This window comes from Mytilus edulis, chromosome 1, assembly GCF_963676685.1.
Source record: "Mytilus edulis chromosome 1, xbMytEdul2.2, whole genome shotgun sequence".
Classification (NCBI taxonomy): Eukaryota; Metazoa; Mollusca; class Bivalvia; order Mytilida; family Mytilidae; genus Mytilus; species Mytilus edulis.
The window spans coordinates 80,971,241-80,993,750 of record NC_092344.1 but is presented as its reverse complement, the minus strand read 5'-3'; the positions used below and the strand labels follow the sequence as shown (position 1 = coordinate 80,993,750).

Sequence of the window (22,510 nt, the reverse complement as noted above, 5' to 3'; positions counted from 1 at the left end):
ATATTATAACCGGTGCAGTTTTAGTTAACGATTACATCTTTAATGAGAAAAATGTATGACAAAATATTCAGAATTAAAGCAGAAAGGGTTATCGTCGCTTCCTCTGCTGGTAGAGCTTTACTCCCGAGGATTTCATCAGCCAAGTAGTTGACATGAATTATCATTGATATGGTCATAAATTGGAATTCACTGATAACAATAGTCAGATTTTTTTTAAATGCTAAGGATGTTCTATCCCTAGAATAGATTGCCGTAGCTTTATTGGGCATAACCTTTTAATATTTGGGGTCCTCGATGCGCTCCATCTTCGGTCTTTTTTTGTCATTTATTTTTTTTTTGGACTCGAGTTGTCAGTGATTAGTCTCTATTGGACTGAACGTGCGTCTGACGTAAAATTTCAATCTTGGTATTTAGGTTGAGGATACAAGCAGAATTTATTAAAACAGAATTTTATAGATTGTATATGATATAACTATAACGTGATATTACTCTGATTTTATCATATTTGTTTTATATGTCATTCATTTTCTGATTTATACTTTTTTATCACCTGGGCTAAACTTTCAAATGCCTGGAAAAGAAAAATGATTCATACAGAATGTCAGAAGTATCACAGCTAAATCTATGATAAGATATAAACATGAAAATTAGAGAAAGGGGTAGGTCCGGTAAGGACCGATTTTGGCCTCAAATTTTAGGTTCATCTGACGAAAGATTTTGACCACTTTTTAAACACTTAAGTGTCTATTTTATTTGAATTAATTAGTTTATGTGAAAGATTTTAACAGATTTAGTCATTCAAAAGGATCCGATTCAATATGAAAAATCTACCTAATATGCCACAAAATGTCACTTTTTAGATGGTTTTTGGTAAAAATGAAAGTGTCCGCATCCGTGTTCATCCTCAACCTTTATATATGTTATGAATTATAATAAAATACAACTTACATTTCAATATTAAGGATGAACACGAATGCGGCCACTTTTGTTTTACACGAAAACCGTCTAAAATTTAACTAAAATGCTAGAATTATGAGGATTTCAGTAATTTAACATGACTTAATGGTGCTAGTACCGGATTTATGTGCATTGTATTGTCAAAACAGCCCATAGTTATGTAGCAGAAGCATTCTACTGTCCAATAAATAACCAAAGGTTTACATTTTAACAATTTTGTAAACTGCTATATTTTGGGGCCAAAAAGGGGTCTTACTGAACCTACTCCTTTATCGTAGTAAAATACATTATAATAAGAATTGTCAACAAAGTTACTTATTTCAGAATGATTCATAGTAATTGTGATTAAAAAAATATTTTTTCCGAGTAATGGTATTAACCATTTGTGGATTCTTAGAAATTCTACAGAACTTCTAGACAATTTTAAATCTAGGTTTATTTCTGAAATTAATTCTAACTTACTTTAGATTTTCTACCCTGTATGCCAACATTCCCCATGTGAAATTATAAAATTGTTTTGTGTAAACATTGAACGAACGACAAAATTTCTTCCTATGTGACGTATAAATTCTCTGACGTCAGACACTCGAAGCAATGAATGTGTTTTTAATTTGATAGATGCTTTTGTGCTTTTTGTAAAATTGTGTATTTTAGGATTGTAACTCAGCGATGACTGCTGTACCCATATTTTGACTATTTTATTCATTATGTCTGTTTTGCTCACGCATCGTTGTAAATATAACGGAATTTGATGAGACTGTCGTAACAGTGAGAGGTGTAGCGCTATAAAAACCAGGTTCAAGCCAGATTTTTTACATTTGAAAATGCCTGTACCAAGTCAGGAATATGACAGTTGTTGTCCATTCGTTTGATATTTTTTGTCATTTAATTTTGCAATGTGATTAGGGACTTTCCCTAGGAGTTCAGTATTTTTGTGATTTTACTTTTTATTTTCGTATATTTGTTTTAATATCTTATGGTTTTCACTTTTTCCACCTAAAACTACTGAAGAAGTGTATTCCTTAAGAAATACCTGCACTAAAACTTATATATACATTAGAAATACCTTGTTCATGTTCTCGTATGTTGTATTTGAAAAGGAAACTCTTATATATGGGCATGGCTTTGAATCAAGAATGAAATACCACCCTGGTGCAACAAAAACATTTTTCTCTTGAATTAACTTTTCTACCACTGGATGCGCATCCTTTACTTTCAGTTTTATCCACAGAAACATTCCACCCGCTGGTTCGTTCCATTCTGCAACATCTACGAAACGTATGGTAAATAAATAGATTTAGGAAGATGTGGTATGAGTGCCAATGAGACCACTCTGCATTCAAGTAACAATTTATAAAAGTAAACCATTATAGGTCAAGTTCAAGTGCATGTAAAACTTCCACAGGATTATGTATATATATACATATAAGGAACTGTCAACTTCAGACAATCTTAATTTGATTAATTCCAGTGAACTTATTTCTGGGCTTATAATATCAATTCATCTATATGTATATTTAAAATATATATAAATATATATTGAAAAGTTTTTAAATTTTGTCCATGCTGTGCACAAAATAAGAACAAAATAAAGCTAAAAATGCACCAAATATTTATATTCGATATGAAACTCGTCTAAACATCAACCCAACAATGTTAGATCTGTAAATTTGCTTTCGCAAATTTTTGGTTCTTCCCTCGCCGGGATTCGAACCCATGCTACTGTGATATCGTGACACCAAATCGCCTGCACTGCAGCCGTCCCGCTAGACTATATATATATATAGCTATACAAGAATGTTCTACTTTCGGAATAAAGATAATGTGTAGGAAGTAAAACACAACCAATCAACTCCTCACATTTCCTGTTTATAAAACATATTGAACATCAATACCGAGTGCAATGACTGAGTGTCACTAATGTCTAAATAATAGACACAGCAGTCGATCAATTCTGTGGGGATAGTTTTGAGTTCAGTGTAGGCCTCTGACTCACCCACGACAGTCTGTTTTGGCAAATATGCAGTTTAAACTGAAAATGATTTTCTGCGTTTTATTTTGGTAAATTGGTAATTTGAGTAAGTGAATCTGTCCACCGTGACATCCGACGACTGAAGAGTAATCATGATTTGCAAAAAATCACCAAATTTTAGTTTCAATTTTTTAAAAGCAGTATAATTGTTAACAAATAATTTGAACCCCTACCTTGTAAGTGATTTCTGGCAGCTTCTAAACATTCATATTTCCTTTTTTCATAAAAGGTTGCCATTTTGTCTGCATTTGCAAAGAAACCCTCATATCCCCATTTCTTTAACAACGCCAATAAAAATTGCTAAACGTAAAATAAGAAAACATAGACGATTAATTTCATATATAAAATGTACTTGAATGTAATTTGAATTAACTGGTATCTTTGGATAATATAGATTAATGAAGATTTGCCATTCAAAACAAAGATGGTATCTCACTGCAATGTTTGTCATCTTAAAGTTTTATAAACTAATTGGTAATCATTTGTAGAGAACCTGTCACATATTACTCATGACAACATTGACAAAACAGTTTCAGACTAGAGCATACTTTTCGTTGTGGCTCCAATGCTATTACTGTGCCACCAATGCTACAATATTTTGCATCTGATCAACATCAATTGGGAAAATTGTGTTTATAAAGGGTGTACCAACTTTTAATTTCGTCAATTCAAAAATTAAAATTTGCCTTTAGCGGTGTTTTTTCCATCATATTAGAAACACATACAGCAATTTGTTTGGTGTCTTTCAATATGTTACTCTTGTAAGTTTTGGTACGATTTTTTGTTATTCTTGTCTTTCGTTTTTGCATATGTGCTTTGCTTATAAGACTTTTGTTTGTCTTTGTTGACATATGTACTCGTTTTTGTATTGATTAAAATTATGACACAATGTTTACTACTGTACCCCATTTTTAACATTTTTAGCTTTTATGTCTGCATGTGTTGTTCACACAAGTGAGAGGTTTAGCTAGCTATAAAACCACGTTTAATCCAACATTTTCTTAAAAGGAAAATGTATCTACAAAGTCAGGAAAATGACAGTTGTTATCGATTCGTTTGATGTGTTTGAGGTTTTGAATTTGCCATATGCTTACAGAATTCCCAATTGTAATTTTCGCCTTAGTTCCGTGTTTTTGTTAATTTACTTTTTATCAAATTTAAAGAAGATACAATTTAGGGTAAACAATTTTGTTAGTTTATATGTATCATTTGAACTCAGAATATCTGATCCGCGTGGTATTTGTTTTTTTGGGGGGGCTAAAGAAACACATACCAGCATGGAATATGGAATAAGGTATCTATGTGTGTTTTATTCGTAGGCAACAAATGCATTAATGAAAGAATGATATATCTTTGAAATACACGAACAATTTTACCTGAGATAATCCACTTGTATGCTGAACAGACGTTTCTATATTACATCTAAATGTGTCAATCAATGGAGCAGGTCCTGTCAACACACCAATACGAATCCTAAAATAGACATCATACTCTTTTACAGTATATTTTCGTCTTATATTACCAAATAGGTCATTTCAAATAAATAATGATAATGTCACACGGTACCTGGTATACAATAAGAATATTCGGCATCTGCATAATAATAATAATATTTTGAAGAAGAACCGTGAAACAGAAACAATAATATTTTGAAACGTATTTAACTTACCTCTTGCTATCCCGATTATTAACTGTTCAGTCATTAAATATGTAAATTGTCTAGTAGGCACTACATGTATGATTTACCTTGTGACTTTGTCATATGAGCTTAACATATACAATTGGCATTCTATCTTTAATGCTTTGTTGCCTTTGTCCATCGAATAGACAATTAATTTGACGCTCATCAATCCATTATCCTCCTTCGGTTTTATAATAGACGGGTTTATAGTTTTTTCGTTGACTTTCCAATTTGTTAAGCAGCATTTAAACTTAATTTGTATTTCTATCTTTGTCCAGACAAACCTAATCTATGCTTTACATTGTATATTTATAATATTTTTTTTGTGATTTTCATTTTCCAAGTCAGGGATATGGTATATGTTATCAAATAGTCCGTTTCTGTGTATGTTGAAGTTTGTTTTGGTAGCAGTTCAGTGTTTTTGTTGTTCGTTGTTTTCCTCTGGTAGTTGATGTGTTCCTTGGTTCTGGTTTGTAACCCAGATTTGTTGCAGTTTAATCGATTTATGAATATAGAGCAGCGGTATACTACTTTTGGCTTTAATTACAGGTCCCGGAATGTACGTTAAACACTTATCAAAATTTCCATACTTGGTAAAGTTAACAGTTACATTCATAGACCAACTGAAAATATACAATGTAAACTATATCATTTTGTTTCTTACCCTGCTGATACGACTTTTGATACAGAGTCCATCCTCAATACAAGCCCATCAGTATCAATTGACAGAAAACTAGGCACATATGGCTGATATTCAAAAGAAAGACATTATTTATCTTTCACATGCTAGCATTGATACATTTTTGCCAACATTTTAAGAATTGTGTTACTATATGAGAAATCATAGAATTTTATAACTTTTTATGTATTATTTTTTAATACGATATGTTCTTGAGATTTAAAGGAATTAATCTTGTGAGCTAGAATATTCTGTCTAATTTTATGTACACGCATCAATTCAGAACCCTTGTTGTGTCATGCTATATTGATTGTTTTTATTTTCAAATGTAGAATTTTGTATGGTACCATATCTATTGTAAATGTATAACAATATCAGTTTAGTTCTTTTTCAAACTTTCTTACAAATCAAGGTAAGTACTGATAAAAACCAAATTCAAAGATATTACTACAGTGTAAAAATTGATAATTCTTAAGATAAAAAGAATGATAAAAAGATGCATGCTGGACACAGTTCACAGTGTCGGTTTTGTTCTTATTTTTAGTATGTGCCTTAACAGCTTGATATGAGCACACAGGAGGGGACTATATTCAAGTGTATGGAATTCTGGATATTTTTCACGTGTAATTAAGTAGTAAACTCCTCTAAATTTTCTGAACAGTTGCAATCAAAACTAACTTACTTTGGATCTTAGATAAAAGTAGGGGTCGTCTTCTATAATCAAGAACTTGTATTCCCTAGCAAGTTCATAAATCTCTTTCTTTCTTTCCAGCGTTAAACTTGCACCTGTTGGATTTCCACATGTAGGTACACAGTATAATAGTTTCGGTCCATCTTTACCAGGATGTTGTATTGTTGAAGGATTCCATCTTGATAACACTTTTCTCAGCTCTGAAGGTATAATACCATGTTTGTCTGTATCTATAGGTATCATCTTAGGCTTCAGATGATTCAGCTTAAATGTTACAGGAAAATAGATGATCAATGTGAATGTTAAAAAAATATCACTTCATCATACGCTATAGTTACAATTTAGAAAGTTAAACACATTGAGTTTTCTGTGAAAACATTTAGAACATTTTTACCGCATATAAGTGTGCTCTAGATGTGTGTATCAATTCTTTTTAAATAGTTATCATTTATAAACTTGTCATGTCTGTCAAAGGAATTTAAACAGGCCAATTTGTGGTTACATTATCTTACTTCTTTTGACATGAAAGTAAAAATGTCAACTTTTTCTGAAATTGCATTTTAATGATTGGAAATGTTTTGACTAACGGATTTATCTGAATATCTTCGGAATAACTCACTACTGCTATTGCTCCTGCATAAGCTGGCGATTCCATTAAGCAGATGTCATCTTTGCATACAAGATTTTCCATAACCTGAAAAACAACTTTATTACAAAATTTTGTACGGGGTTGTTTTGTTGTTGCTTTTTTGTTGCTGCTGGAGTTAGATAACAAGTAAAATTTAAATAAAAAAAAACATGACGAATATCAACTACTAGACTCTTAAATTGTTGAGATATCTAGTTAGTTAACTATTTACATTCTTTTAAATCAAATTTCTAAACATTCCTTCATTTTTTTTTAAATTTCACATATAAATGGAATATTGGCGTGACATCTTTGAAGTCGCATCAAATAAATCTTTAGACAGATAAGCATTTAGAAACAGACAATATTTTTATAACAACTGTTTGTGTTAAAATCGAAGGATGTTGTAAATTAAATCTCGTCATACGGACCAAGAGGTCGTAATATTTGTTTACAACTTATCCGCACCAAGGATAGTCCGTGCTGTGCTCCATTTGTCATAATGCACTTCATTTCTCCAGGATGTTTATCGTTATTGTAGGTTGGAGGATTATGTACTCGTCGTTGCAGCTCGTATATCCAATTAAGTAACTCTTTGAACCTGAAAAAAAACCATTTTGTAAATAAAACTTAACAAAGCGTCCTAAGTGCTTTTCTGGATTTACCTTCGTTGGGAACGCTCAGAAACCACACATTCGAAAGACAAAGAGGTATAGAAACCATTCGAAATACTGTCAAAATTGTATAGTCCGTTTAAATGAAAGTCTTTTAATCTTGAAAACAAAACATAGATAGTTCATTATTTGCGTAAGCTGAATTTGCATCTCATCTGAACTCTGTAAATTGATGCTTTTTGTTTCAATAAATAAAATAAATGCCCATTAGGTATCTAAAATTAATAAACACAGTAAGAAAATGGACTGTACACGACATCCCCTCAAATCATCATCTAATTTATTGATAATAATAATTTGTTTTTTCAACAAACATTTGGCATTCCCATGAGAAATAACTGGACTAATCTTCTTACATACGTGTTCTTTTATTTATATGATGTTGACTTCCTACCTGAACTTCTTAGAAAGAAAGAAAAGAAATTAGAGGTTTCCTTTAACTTAACTTTCCCCATAAATGATAAATTTTTCACGCTTAATAATTCACAAATTGGTTACTATATTGAACACATCTGTCCCATCGAACTTGAGAACAAGGATACAACAGATACACTTGTTATTCTCATATATTGACTTACATCTAGAAATAACTGACAATAAGGGTCGGTTGAAAAAAACTTTACAATTAAAGACATCAATTTAACTTTTCAATTGTGAATTTTCCATTTTGAAACAGTATTTTAGGAAAAGTATTTCCCATCATTATTTCCTAGATAGAATGATGCTATTCACCAGAAAGCTAATAAAAACAAGAGTTCCAAGTGGTGAAAATAGGGAAAAGCGAAATTTAAGTAATATTAAAACAATATTTATCAAAATCGTACCCAGGAGTTGCATCATACTGTAAAGCGTCCTTCGTGGCATTGTGGTCAAGTTCAATAGATGAGCCATCTCTGTAATTGAAAATAGAACCCTATATTCATTACAATTTTTGTTATTCTACAGTAATGCATATGATAAAACTTTTAATGTCAATAATTATATGTTTTAATAGGATAATAATATACAGATTTTGCAAAACCATTAACCAAATTGCCATTTTAGAAAAAAATGACTTAGTCTTGCAAAAAAATGACGGTCACAGAATTAAACATGGTATAGGTGGCTCGATAGTATTAAATGTGTATCATTATTAGTTCAAGTGTGTAAAGTATTTATATAATTAGCAAAGTAAATAAATTCTAATAAAGTAATCAAACGATGAGATCTAAGTGGCACAAGACAGGTCGAAATTGCCTTCACAGACAGTGAGTAGGATCCACTATTTGTGCTGTATAAATGTTTATTGCAAATATGTGTTATTTTCAATGACGCGTTGACCACACAACAACAAATGGAAGTTTTTAACGACATTCACTGGCTATAAAGCCCTTGCACGGTCGGCCCTATTGACCACACAAACTTGTCGGTTTTTTTTCTTATACCACACATGAACCCTATTGTAAATGGATACATGTTTGATGGTAAAAAATCAAGGCAAGTATCTGTCAGTCGGCTATGATAATCTTATACAGTTTTTCATAAGGTAAATATGATACAACAATGGATGTCACAAGATATGTCCGATATTTTCGAACCCTAATATCAAAATTTTTAGATGGAGGCGACTGATCTAAACATTACATTATTGCCTCAGTCATTGACCCCTTATTCCCTGCCTCGTTTGTTTCCGAGTCCTAGTTACGGCCCTGACAATTGAACAGCTCTGTGACAAAATAAGCGCTTAAAAATTTAAGCAAAGGTTTAACTTTGGCTGCAGGAGTTGAAACCTTAATTTCTATGTAATTTACAAATTTTTAATCGGACTATTAATGAAACAAACTCTGACATTATGCTAATATCTTTTTTTTAATCCAAGATAAAAGTTGTTGGGTGACATGACGATTGACGTGTTTATAAATAAAATGATAACGTAACGTTAGCTAACACAAAAAGTATCGAATAACTATATTAACTCACCTTAACTGGAAAGTGGCTTTGACAGCAGGAAAGGTACTGTGGTTCGGCAACCCTCCAGTTAAATATATGGCATCATCCTCAGGTTCAAGACCTAAAAAAATGTTTATGTCTTATTTACATTTAAAGAAAAGCTAGATAGTATCTCGAAATCGTTAATGATTTTTTTGTGCTCTTTTCAATTCTTTTGATAGTTATATTGTTACATTACGCACAAACTCTCAACATTTTCTTTTCTTTCGTGCATAGTCAATGTATCGATGTCAGCGTTTAAATGTTTTGAAACTCTAGCACAACTAAATGCTGAGAGAGCCATGGTGTAATGGTTAATGCATCAGACTACTAACACAAAGGTTCCTGGTTCGATTCCTGGTCCGGGCTGAAAATTTCAGGGACTGAATTTTCGGCTCTCCCTTGACACCATTTGGTAGTATGGTCTCGAGGAAACGATGATTATTTGTCGGAAGGTACTGTAGATGGCTGACACGTGTTAATAGAGAGCCATATCTCTTGCACGTTATAAATACCCTTGGAGGGTTCGAAAAAGAGCAGACTACTGCCGCTACAAGGCAGCACTCGTACCCGCAAATTTGAAAAGGAGTAATATAAGATGCAAAACGTGTTTCCCGATCCAATATGAATAAAGATGTTCAAATTAAAAATTATATTAACTGTTGTTTTGTACTCACATACTAGTTTTGCATGTTGTGCTCGGATTGGTGATGGTTTCCTACCAATACCAGTTTCATTTAAGTAACGTTCGTAATCCATTGTACACTCAGCTTGTACGTATAACGCGAAATAAAGTTAGAGTCATTAATTTGTATAGTTGTTTCCACTCGATACCGATCATGATACTGAATTCTAATAAGCAGAGTCGGGAATTAGAACATCAATGTTTAAACATGGTCACAAAAAATTTAGCAATTACCATATGATACATATGGTAATTGCTATTTGGTAAATCAAGTGATAAAAACGACATAAAGGTATAAAATGGCAATATGACATTAAAACTAAATGATATAATCTATGAGGCAGCTGATAAATCTTTAAAACAAATATTACCTAAAATCCCTAACTCCTTAAATCCAAATACTAAAAATAAAAAGAAACAACCAAAGTTGTTTTATTTTTCTTTAATTAAAGTGCATAAACAATAAGATGATGCGTAAACAACTAGATGACAAGGAAATATATTTTAAAATATATAATAATGACCCTAAAATTAGAGGGAATTTCTTAATTTTTAAAAACTTTATAGAAAAACTAGGAAAAATTAACAGAAACAGCTGCGTAAAGATCTTATTGTACAATACGCAAGTTTCGGGTTCCTGTCTGAGTTATCGTTACTGAGTGAAATCTCCGGTCTGATGTTGCGTTCCGTGTATTTCTGTACCGGAAGGTGGGACTACTAAGGACGCCTGCGGGAAAATGGTGGTTTATCATTGTGGTTTACTCCTGGTTTGCCCACTTTTAATTCTACCAATTATCTATTAGTTAAGAAAACAAAATAGACAAAAGGTTTAATGAGCATACAATTGTATAGTCTGTTCCAACTTAGGTATATAGTTTGTAAGTGTTTTCCAGATATTCAGGTTGTTTTTTGTATCGAAAAATAATTAAAAAAATCAAATATTTTTTCTCAGTAATTTATTATCAATTCAATCAATTAATTCAACATACATATACAGCAAATAACTAAAAAATGATATTCAGTTATAAAAGTGTTCATTAGTTTCTGAATGATTTTCATGAAAGAAATATATTTATACACTGAGTTCTCTTTTATTGCAAACTTTATTTAATAAATTAATTAATTTTATAAATGCATTGCATAAGGAAATCAAAGCACAAAAAAAGTAATAAGGGCACTACATGTAAAATGATGAGAAATACAATCTTTTATATTTACATCAAAAGTAACAAAACATTTAATATATTTACAAAGTCACAATTAGCAATAATTCACTTCATTGTTCAGTTCAAATGGAGAAGATGAGATGTTGCGTCCGAGTAATCTACCACGTTGATGGGTCCTTGTTGGTATCTGTATACGAGTCTGGTGTCTATTACTCTGAATGGTCGTCTTTAAGGTGGGCGGGTTCCTCCTGCTGCATACTGGATAATGTTGCATTTTGTTAGTGCCTTTGTCTTCTTCAGTAGCTCAATGATCTCGTAGATGTTTGGGTTGGCGTGTTTGAGTCGCTTCTTATGTTTGTTGTGCCATCCTTCCAGGTGATTTGTGCATGGTGCGGGGTCCTTCTGTGTAATAGTGGTTCAATAGAAAGCGGTAGTTTTCAACCAAAAACTCTGTCACGTAATCTATAAATGGAACAAGAGGTACCAATAATACTGCGGCTCGTCGTATCAGTTAGGTAATATCTTCATTTTTTTTTATAATAGAACTGTAGTCCACATTGATAGGACTGTAGTCCATATTTCTGTGCCTTTCGCTATATACACTGGGTAAAGTGGAAGAAGCAGCCTTTCACGGTTACCCCTGGACATACTGTCTGCGTTGTTGGTTGCTGTCTCGTAGTCAATAGATAGTGTTTCTGGTTAAAGTTGTAACTGGTGTTGTTGATCAATAGCTACTGAACAGTTGCATTTATATTCTAGTTGTTAAATTTAATTGGATAATTTTATATTTTACTAAATTTTGAAACAGTGTATTGTATTGAAATTTAAAAAAAAATAAGTTGAATAAATCAAAAGATATTCAAATGAGATTTATTCTATTAGATATTTAGTTTCATTATTTTACTTTTCACCTTTTTTTCCAGAATGTACCAATAATTAAAAATATTTGTTACTTGAAAAATTAATTCATTTTAGTACACATTTTTTCCTTTTTTTTTTTTAATAAAATACATTATCCTGCCAAATATATATAAAATATAGAAAATTTTTGCACATTTTCCTTGATTTAATAGCAGAATATAATATTCTTTTTTAATTTTACAGGTAAAATAAAAGGTAAAAAATATGACTATAATTCAGAAATAAACTATAATTGTTAAAACAACAATTCCCTCTATGTTTACATATACATGTAATTAAAAGTGGGCAAACCAGGATGACACCATCATTGTTGTGTTCCAAACTGCACCGCATCAACTAGAAAGTTTAACAAACTGAATAAGTATCCTTGGATGCAAGGTGTGACATTTATTTCTCTGCCGAATAAGACAAGGAATGCAAAGGAAAGGCGAGACTGGTTGAGATTGATTAGGCGGCCGAATGATTGGACTCCAACGAAATACACACGTATTTGTTCACTGCACTTTGATGAAAACAACAACAACACTCTACCAACACTGTTTCCTTACAACAATTTTAAGAAGCCGTTGAGTGAAAGGTAATTAACAGATTCCACGGTTCTTGTGTCCTTTCCATCCCCCCCCCCCCTCAAAAAAAAAAAGCAAAGTATCGATCTTACTTGTACAGGGCTATGATGAGTATGATTATGAACCAAAGGAACAGGTTTGTATCAATGGGAAGGTCGACTCTCTATTATAATCGAAGCATGGAAAGTCGAACTTCCCATTAATAGTTCTAAACAAGTGCCTGTGCTTACAACAGTTGAACAGGAAAGAAAGGGGATGGTACAAAAACATTCTTAAAAAATATATACTACAATGTTGAATGTTTTCAAAGATTGCTTACTAGCAATGGTGCAAGGTTTGTAGATTTTCTTTAGTTTCAATACTATACATGTAGTTAAGACTTGAGATGGTGTATGGTTTGATGTCATATAAATAAACCTGCCCAGCACCTCTTGATACAATGTATCTTTCTTGATTTCCTTCTGTATGGTCTAGGGAATAGAGGATGGGTGTGTAACAAAGCATATTTACTAGGAGAAGTGCTGCCAAAATTGTTTGCAAGTCTGGACTTTGCCATTTTCAGCACCATTTTTTGGTGGGCGGGGGCTTTTTCAGAATCATACTTTAATTTTGAATAAAAAATCCTATTTATAAATATCCGTTGTTTATTATTATCATGCAAAAACTTTAAGATCTGTCATGATCAGAATGCAAAAAATGGCATTTAATTTTGTAAAATAATCTATTACCTTTTAAGATGAAGAATTGGTAAACAGCTACATGTTTAAAGCTTGGATTTAAGAGGAGTAGGATGTAGTTTTTTTCCCATATACTTTAATACAATGTATGACTATGTTATTATTTATTAAAGCTGCATTATATGAGAGATTTTGGTATTGTTACTGATTATGTATATTTTTATCAGTTTTTAGAAAATTTAATCTCAGTGCCCATTCCCTAGCAATTGAAAGGGGGCGTTATACCAACATTGAAAGAAATCAAAACATTTACTTACAATGTATCCTGTAAAACAGAAATAAACAAGAAATTGAGGATGAATACCAGTTCTTCTCAATCTATCCTTTCTATGCATCTTTGATGGATACTTATATACAAAATATTATACCTAATCTTTATTTCAGTTTTATTAAATTTCATACAGCTATAACACTGAGACGTATGACCACAATTGTAAATAGCAGTTTGTCAGTCATTATAAAAATTACCTGAAAGTATATTAATGATTGTTTTTAATTGAGAACAAATGTTTTATTTATATTTTTTTAATATGTACATGTACATGTATCCTTTTTTTTTTTATCATGAACATTAATAATGTGTTAACTGTCGATACAATAAATACTTTGTATATCATTTATATTTACAAAATATATGTTTTTCTTTTTATTATATAATGATATATTTAATTTAATATTACAGAAAAACCAGCAATTCAACACACGTTGGAACAGACAATAACCTTGAATCTCCAATGCATGCATGTAACTCTGATCATCATCATGGATCCATCCCTGAGAGCCAAGTTATCTTTTCGGCTATACCTTATGTTTGTGGAGAAGTTGAGGTCATTAGCACAGAAAAGTTTGTTACAACTGAATATTTGCCAGGTAAGAACAAAAAAGTTAAAAAGTTTTGTAATGTTTATTTCTGTCTTATTATGAGTAAAAGGATAAATATATTTTGTATTTGCGTACATTTATACCTTGCAAGGTCCTCATGCCCGTCAGACTGATTTTTAGTCGACTGCTATCTCATTTCATGGAACAATGACGGCAAAAATCCAAGGTTGGCAAAAAAGTGGTCAATACTAGTATTGACCATGCCAGTGGTAAATACCGGGAAATACTGGCATTTACTGGCAAATACTGGTCGATTGAAATTTTGAGTGGTCATTACTATAAAAAAAACACTCTCTACCTGGTCAATTACATATAAAATGGAATTTAGAAAGTGTTTAAATCACTGTTTATGCTTTCATTTCTATTTATCATGATTATATTGTAAATTCTTTTAATAAACAGTGATCCACATTGAATAATTAGTACAAAGTATGATAATGAAAAGATAAAAAAAAAATATAGGCATTTATAGCTTTTTCAATATTGATGCATAAATGGCATCCTGACTTTCTATCTGACAGGTTTTTATGTGTCAATATTTGTGTTTCTATGCCTTTATCTAGTTCATTTACTTATTTATGAACTCTGAATCTACAGAAAAGAAGATTATCTCAAACAATATGTGCAAAATGAGTTGTATAAATGACCCTTGTCTAACGCCCTGTTTGGATGAAGTAAAAAGTGGGGAGCTTGGTACATAAAATTTGCAGTCCATAATAAAGACCTCACTAAATTTGTATCAAAAGCACTTTACAATGTCTATTGTACCTGTTCCATTTCACATAATATCTTTCTTTTCTTCTGTAGGATAGCAAGTGGGTTAAATATAAGCCTGTTGAGAAAAAATTGCATGCAAGTTTTTCCCTAAAAAGGCAAAAAATTTTGTATCAGACCATACTGTTTGTAAGAAAAGTTAATTGCAAGAGTCTTTTTGTGCTCAAATTTGTTGTATCATGTCACATGAGTATAGAAATGATAAAAAAGACACAACTTTTTATTTCAATATGCAATTTTAATGTAAATATGTGGTACGGCCTAAATAGACCCTAAATTTTTTCCAGTCTTACTTGGCCTAAAACCCTTTTATACTAATATGATAGATTATTTGTAACTTTTCTTACCATTTAAAGTATTTTCAATAAGCTATGGTCATACCAAGCTTTTTTAAGATTTGTCAACTCTTTCTATCCTATTAGGTCCGAGACCACAATTGTCGTCCCTTAATTTTCATTGTTCACGAATATACTCTCTAGTGTTGACAGTGGGTTACTTGCCATTAATTTTTATACCCCTTCCAAATTTATTTCTCCATGTTTAATGCCTCAAATTGCAAGAAGGGGGTGAAATTACACTTTAAAAAAATTTGGGTCCAGAATTTTATAGGAAAGTAGTGATTTGGTCCAGCTGAAAAAGGTTGAAAATTAGCACTTCGGAAGCTGTCAAAAGATTTCAAGACGCCCTAAACATAAAATTGTCCATATTTTGAGTTAGAGCCAATGAAGTTTTCTATAATTTTGATATAATTTGTCCCAAAAGTAGTACAACACACTGTAAAAGTTTCTTTGAGAAAGCGCAGGTGGGATTTTTTTTATTTTCATTTATGTTCTAAAAGAAATGCACTACGAAATAATTGTGGTCTCGGACCTATTGACCACTTTGGGAGTATTGTCCAGGGCGGTAAATATCGGTAAATTTCTTGGCTTCTATGAATGGGGATGGTTAAATGTAATTAATTTTTTTCTGAGAGAAAAGGTTGAAATTTAAATATTAATTGTTTGAAGAATTTTTTCCCCTGCTTATTTTCACAACACATAAATGCATCTTCATATCATTTACCAGCTGGGGCATACATGTCACATGGACACATGTACATTCACCATTTATCTCAAATGTCATACAATAACTCAAACTTGAGTTATTTAATTTTATTAAATTTCAAAATGCTCAAAACACTTGGTGCTGCTGTTTATTTAATCTTCATTTTATTTTCAGGTCAAAGATATGTATCAAAATTAACCCATCCCACACGTTTTGTCACTTTACAGTTTCTTTTTTAAATTCAAATATTTCAAGACGGTAATCTACCGAGGTAGTGAAACATAATATTTTACATTTCAAAATAAATTGAAAGTAACAGAGTTCACTTGTTGATCCGTTAAATTAACTCTTGGGTTTAATTTAGATTGGACATATTACCGTAAAAAACATCATTTTGTTTTAAGCCAGTTGATATTAATTATATAATATTGAACTATTAATGAACCGAATATTGCTCACTGAGTAGGTCATAAAAGGTTCTAATTGTGGTAAAATCGTCTTTGTTGAAAAAACAAAAATTATGACCTGATCGGACTATAATGAAAATACAAAATAAGTGTTTTATTCGTATTTTTATACGTTTGTACGTTGTATGTCATATGACAATGACATGGGCATATACATACAAGAATAATTATCTTATTTTAAATAAAAATGTCACACTTTTATCTGACAATGAAAGGACATTTAAATAACGTATTTTAAAGCACACAGGTGCAATCAAGATAGATTAAATGTACAAAGGTAATAAATCTGGCTAATCCGATGAAGTTGTCACGCGTCATTAATTTTCAGTACATCCGATGGGCAATAAACCAATTAACAGCCACGCGGTGTTGGGAGAGAATCTTTGGAGGAAATTGGGAGTATAATCCGTGATTCGCGGTGTCACACCGCTACACTCGGAAATCGGTGATTAGAGTTCGCGATTACATACTCTCTGTGCGTACTGTATCAATACATGTAGTTAAAATATATGTTAAAACAAACGATATGAATTTAAAAAACAGTACTTAAGTTAACTGCAATTTAATATCACTTTTTTATGATTTTTAACGTCAATAAAACAATAATATAAAAATTTAAAAGACCCATATATTATTAGAGTAGTCACAATTACAAATTTTACATGCACACTGACTGTTTCTGTAATTGAACTAATAACACAATACTGACCATTAGTGAAACAATTTATTATCAATATATATGCTTAGCATGCTAAGATCTTCATTAATCCTGGATTAATTTAGGGACAACATATTTACTGTAAAACAAGTTAACTTTGTTCAATACACTACTCCACAACTGGGGATCAAATTTAATTCTCTCAACATGTAATTTGTGCTTTTCTGTTTTAATACTTCCTTCAAGGTAAAGTACAAAGTCACACCATTGTAAATTAGAAATTGCCATTTGAGATTGAATCTGTATATACCAATTTGAAGTTTTCTTTAATTTAATGACACCATCAGAGGTTTTGGTAAGATGATATTTTTTTTCACTGATTTCATCTAATGTTAGATTTTTGAATGTGTATGGACACTTAATTTCTACAATGCCTTTCCCACAACATTTACAGTTAACAAAAGCATCTGGAGAAACTCCTAGATGTGGAATATCTTTGTTTATTATCAGTCCTTATAGTTCAACTACAGCCTTTTCATGTTCAGAAATATATTCCTTGTAGTATAAGTCTCTTGCAAGATGCTCCCTTTCTTTCCCATAAATCATTGCAGGAGTTGAAAAATTGTTGTTTTTGTCCAATATCTGTCTGACAATGTAATTGTTTTTATCATTGCCCTGATAGTGATACACAAGAGGAATGATTGATGAAGTAATCCTACCTAGCCTGTACTCATACCAATTCTGATTATCAGACTGACCTTCTGTTAAAGAATAAATTTGGTCACAGTCATCCTGGTTCACTTTTGATTTGAGGTATTCCAAAAAAGAAGAATTTTCCAAGAAGTCTTCTGCTGATTCAATGATAGATTTAGGCATGGTTAAACTGTCTTCAGATTTATCAAGCACTTCAATAATCTGGGTGTCATGACCTTGAATTAAGTTGTGGAGACCTGCTTCAAATTCTACATCAGACATGTTGTCATCATGGTTTATTGGGTCATACACATGTTCAAATGGCTGTACTCTGGAATTTACTGTATGTTCTATACTATCCAGTTTCATAGGAACAGATACCTTTCTTGGAATATCCCAACCACATTTGGTATCTGTACATGTCTCTGTGTTTCTATCTATGTGTCTGTCAGACCAGTTTGCTAGGCAAAATAGCAGTGCTACAACATGCTTACATCCTCCATCATCCCTGAAAAATAGAGAAAGAAATTCAGGGGTATAAAAGATATATATACATGTATGTAAAGAACAGTTATATGTTTAGATTATTATGCCCAGATGACAATTTAAGATAAGTTCTTATTTTTACTTTACTCTATCACTGGAGTAGGTTTCACAAAAAAAATGTACAACTAAGATTTATTGAAGTATACTGTATTATTCATGACTTACAATCAACTTGAATTCAATGTGAGATCATTTTTTTAAATTGGCTCTTGAATTTATTATCCTCCTTAAATATCATGTAATTCTCAAAATATAGATACCTTTTCATTTTTTTCAAAGTTCAAAGCTCAAGTGACTCATATACAGGATTGTGAACAAGTTATTACAACTAATATAAATCAATTTTTATTTTTTGTTGTTCAGTTGCTGTCTCACTGATGTATACTTTTTATCCATATACCATTTATAAATACATATACATATAATGTTTAAACAAATAATGAGTCTGTAAGTTCATACAAAATGAAAAAAAAATGGATCATATACACTATATACACATCTTATACCACAAAATTTCATAGGCATTGTTAAATAAATTGTTTTCTTTATTAGTAAATAAGATATTCTAATGCAATTATTTTGTAACAATTGTTCTGATTGGATGACAGCAAGCGTAAAATTCTCTATCTCCTTGTCTGTTACTAAGGAAGCCGACATTTTGAATTTCGGAATGTACTGACATGTTATTTCTACAATAATAAACAACAAACTCACTTCTTGCGTCTAAAAATCTTCTTTTTATCAAATTTTATTACATTCTGAAGCGGCACAGAAGCCAGAAAACGCCCGTTGTTTATGTTTGACGCCGGAAGCATACCTATGACGTCACGTAGTGTAGGGACCAAAGAAGATAACATTTTTTCGCGGATTTTTTTTTAATGAAGATTTTACACTGAAATTATGATTGAAATTTAATTATGAACTTGTTTTGCATTAGAATAGAGATAACTGTATTGTATTTGAAGCTTTGCGGACGTCCATCGGTAGTTTTACTGTCGCAAATACCCGTTTACCTGTCTCCGCTCCGCGTCGCCAGGTAAACTAAATTTGCGACAGTAAAACTACCGATGGACGTCCTTAAAGCTTCAAATACAATACAGTTATCTCTTAAATTACACAAATCTAAATGACTGGTCATGTAGAAGATATAAATAAGTGTACTAGAAAATTATAGATGGAAGAACCTTTTTTAACAGACTTGTTAAGAAAATTTAAGGATAAAATATTAAAGAAGTATGCATACATTAGTTTTGTCGAAATAAATAGAAGAATGCATATGGGCATCAGACTTTAATAAATAAATGATTATAACTTTAAAGACATTTTTGATTTAAATAAAAAGAATATGTAACACAGTGTGAATCATTTTGAAGACGAAAAAGGATTTCATTTAAATGTAAATTGTTAATTTATTTTTTTAAAGTATTACAATATACCATGTATACATTTGTACATTGTACATTTCATAAAGAATGAACTGTATATTGACCTACAAAAATGTTTCAGTATCAAATGAGGAAAAAGCAATATTTGAATTAGTTTAAACTTTTTCAGATATCATAGATTAAATACCTAAATTACTGAGATCAGTAAACTCTCAGTTAATTTCTTAACTGAACTGAAGATAAGAGATTTAACAAGGACTTTGAATTAACTATGAATTTGTTAATATATATAACATCCAACTATAGTAGTTTTTTCTGCATTTTTACATACATAAACACAGCTGCATGAACATGTCACATATACAGAAAAATAAGTTAAAAAATATTGAAACAAGTATGCTTATCCCCCTTAAATTAAAAAAAGTATAATTTTGGACACCTTAAGAAATCAGGTTTTTTTTCTTCATAATTTTTTAGAAAGAAAATATAAATTTTGGGGTTAATGCTGTGACAGAATATTTATATTTCATGCATCAGAGATAACATGTACTTTTTAACAATCTTATATACTTACAATGTATCCCCCCCTTCCCAGATATTTTAAAATCACTATTTAATTCATGAGAAAACTTTGGTTGATTATAAAGGGAATCACTGAAGCATGACTGAAGGGGACCCCTCTTATGTCAGTCAGTGGGCCCCTTTAATGGCATTTTATATAAAAAGTTGTGGATCCGCCACTGTGCCATGATTGATCATGATTACTTATTTACTACTTACGCTGTGCAATGACATCCTGCTGATATGCACACACCTTCAGAATTAACCAAACACCAAGTCATGTAGGGATCAGCTTTCTGTGATGTTTCTCTGATGCACCTAGCTTTTATATAAAAGTGTTCATGTGGTAAGTTGAAGCTTTCAGCAGAAGAAATATGATTTGACTTTGAAAGTCGGAAGCCCCTCTCATTCTTGTAAGTTCTAAGTCGTGATGGTGTCCATTTAGCATACGAAACAAGATAAGCAAAAACGTCTGCCATAGAAAATACTGGAATATTCTTCAAATCATCTGTCCACCCCTTCTGGTCACACTGAAAGACAGTCGGAAAAGTTACTTTTTCTCCATTTACTACAACAGTACTCCTAAATTGAAGAAACGAGTCTGTGTCATCTGGTGTTGAAATAACTGGTAAATCCAATTCAACAGCTTTAAAAGCAAGTTCTCTCAGCTGTTGAACACTATAATCAGATACCGTCATTCCTCTTTCCATTAAAAATGAGCGTAAAGCTGGTTTTAGCATTCTATTTAATTCCGCCGCCATCGTTAACTTTGTTGTTTGTTGTGGATACGTGTCCCACCTCACCTTCCGGTTAGTAACGCGACGTTTTGCGTCTTCATCACTGGAGAGTTACTATCTCGGAACTTGCGTATTAGACAACATGAGATAGCAATCCATCCCAATATTGGGCCTTGCTACAGTCTCACAGTAATGAATCCTCTACGAAAGGAAATACATCTAATATATCAAACTCTTATTGGTTACACTATTTTAGAAAGCTTAATTCAACCTATAAATAAAGAACTAATTGATTCACTTAATAAACTAGAAAAACATAACATTTTCATAGAATTGGATTATAAAATTACAGAAAAGAGATAAATGAAGCAGTGAAATCACTTAAAACAATTAATCAGGCAGCTTGACCTCATAATGAATGAGATGCTCAAGTGCAGGAAATCATATCTGCTTAAATGTATTGTAAAGATATTTAACAAAGTAATAACAACAGGACAATTTCCTAAAATATGGGCCAAAAGATTTATCGTCCCATTACATAAAAGCGGATCTAAAGATGACCCCTCAAATTTAAAGTTCATCACGATAGGTAGTTGTGTAGGAAAACTCTTTTTAAAAATACTAAATAAAAGATTAGAAAAATTCATAACTAGAAGAAATATAGTTGATCCAGAGCAAAAAAAGATTTTGTAAAGGAAAGAGAACTAGTGACCACATGTCTGTACTTACAACGTTGATTGATAAATACACAAAACAACATAAACGCCTCTATTCCAGTTTTGTTGATTAAAAAAAAAACTTCGACAAGGTTTGGCATTGAGCCTTATTTTTTAAATTAGGAAGCTTGGATTGAGTAATTTATTTTATAATGTAATTAAAGATAAGTGTAAAAACTAATAGTAACACACTAACTGAAAACTTTCCATCAGGTATTGATGTTTGTCAAAGGGGATAATTTGAGCCCTACATTGTTTAAACTTTTCATAAATGATTTACCAGAATTTGTTTATTCTAGCTGTTGCCCAGTTTTGTTAAGCAACAGTACCATTAACTGTTTAATGTATGCATATGACCTCATTATGATTTCTGAAACGTCATTAGATTACAAATTGGTTTAGATAATTTAATTTTAATTCAATATCAATCACTTAAAACTGAAAGGTCCACTTTCATTTTAGATTTATCCTCCAAATTTAATAATTTTAAAACTCTTAATGACCAATCAAAATTTGAATGGTTGGTGTCAAATGAAGATTCATTTGTTTAAAACATAATGATAAAGTTAATAGATAGTTTGATAAAGACTAAAAAAGCAAAATGAAGTGATAAAACATGAGTAGCCCCATCTCTTCTTCTAATAATACAATGGTACTGATTA

The 22,510-nt window shown here is 31.5% G+C and overlaps 2 protein-coding genes across 2 annotated transcripts; both read right to left on the bottom strand.

The window, feature by feature from the left end:
- Positions 1-409: 409 nt before the first annotated feature.
- LOC139491555 (kynurenine/alpha-aminoadipate aminotransferase, mitochondrial-like) lies at positions 410-10,143 on the bottom strand. The gene is made up of 11 exons (XM_071279307.1): positions 9,988-10,143; positions 9,302-9,392; positions 8,167-8,235; positions 7,137-7,269; positions 6,660-6,734; positions 6,032-6,304; positions 5,335-5,417; positions 4,366-4,462; positions 3,163-3,289; positions 2,024-2,226; positions 410-571 (listed from the first exon to the last, which is right to left on the bottom strand). Exons 1-11 carry the CDS (start codon positions 10,067-10,069, stop codon positions 518-520), a joined length of 1,287 nt encoding a protein of 428 aa, XP_071135408.1. The 5' UTR covers positions 10,070-10,143; the 3' UTR covers positions 410-517.
- A 7,083-nt stretch (positions 10,144-17,226) lies between these two features.
- On the bottom strand, positions 17,227-21,187 carry LOC139491544 (uncharacterized). The gene is made up of 2 exons (XM_071279295.1): positions 20,615-21,187; positions 17,227-18,411 (listed from the first exon to the last, which is right to left on the bottom strand). The coding sequence occupies exons 1-2, from the start codon at positions 21,154-21,156 to the stop codon at positions 17,724-17,726; spliced, it is 1,230 nt and encodes a 409-aa protein (XP_071135396.1). The 5' UTR covers positions 21,157-21,187; the 3' UTR covers positions 17,227-17,723.
- Between the last annotated feature and the right edge of the window lie 1,323 nt (positions 21,188-22,510).

Coding starts and splice junctions, on each gene's coding strand:
- LOC139491555 (XM_071279307.1), bottom strand. CDS start 10,069: ATGGATTACGAACGTTACTTAAATGAAACTGGTATTGGTAGGAAACCA. Junction 6,735..7,136: donor CACAGCACGGACTATCCTTG/GTGCGGATAAGT, acceptor GTTGTTTTTCAG/GTTATGGAAAATCTTGTATG. Junction 6,305..6,659: donor ATGCAGGAGCAATAGCAGTA/GTGAGTTATTCC, acceptor GTAACATTTAAG/CTGAATCATCTGAAGCCTAA.
- LOC139491544 (XM_071279295.1), bottom strand. CDS start 21,156: ATGGCGGCGGAATTAAATAGAATGCTAAAACCAGCTTTACGCTCATTT. Junction 18,412..20,614: donor GCAGGATGTCATTGCACAGC/GTAAGTAGTAAA, acceptor TCTATTTTTCAG/GGATGATGGAGGATGTAAGC.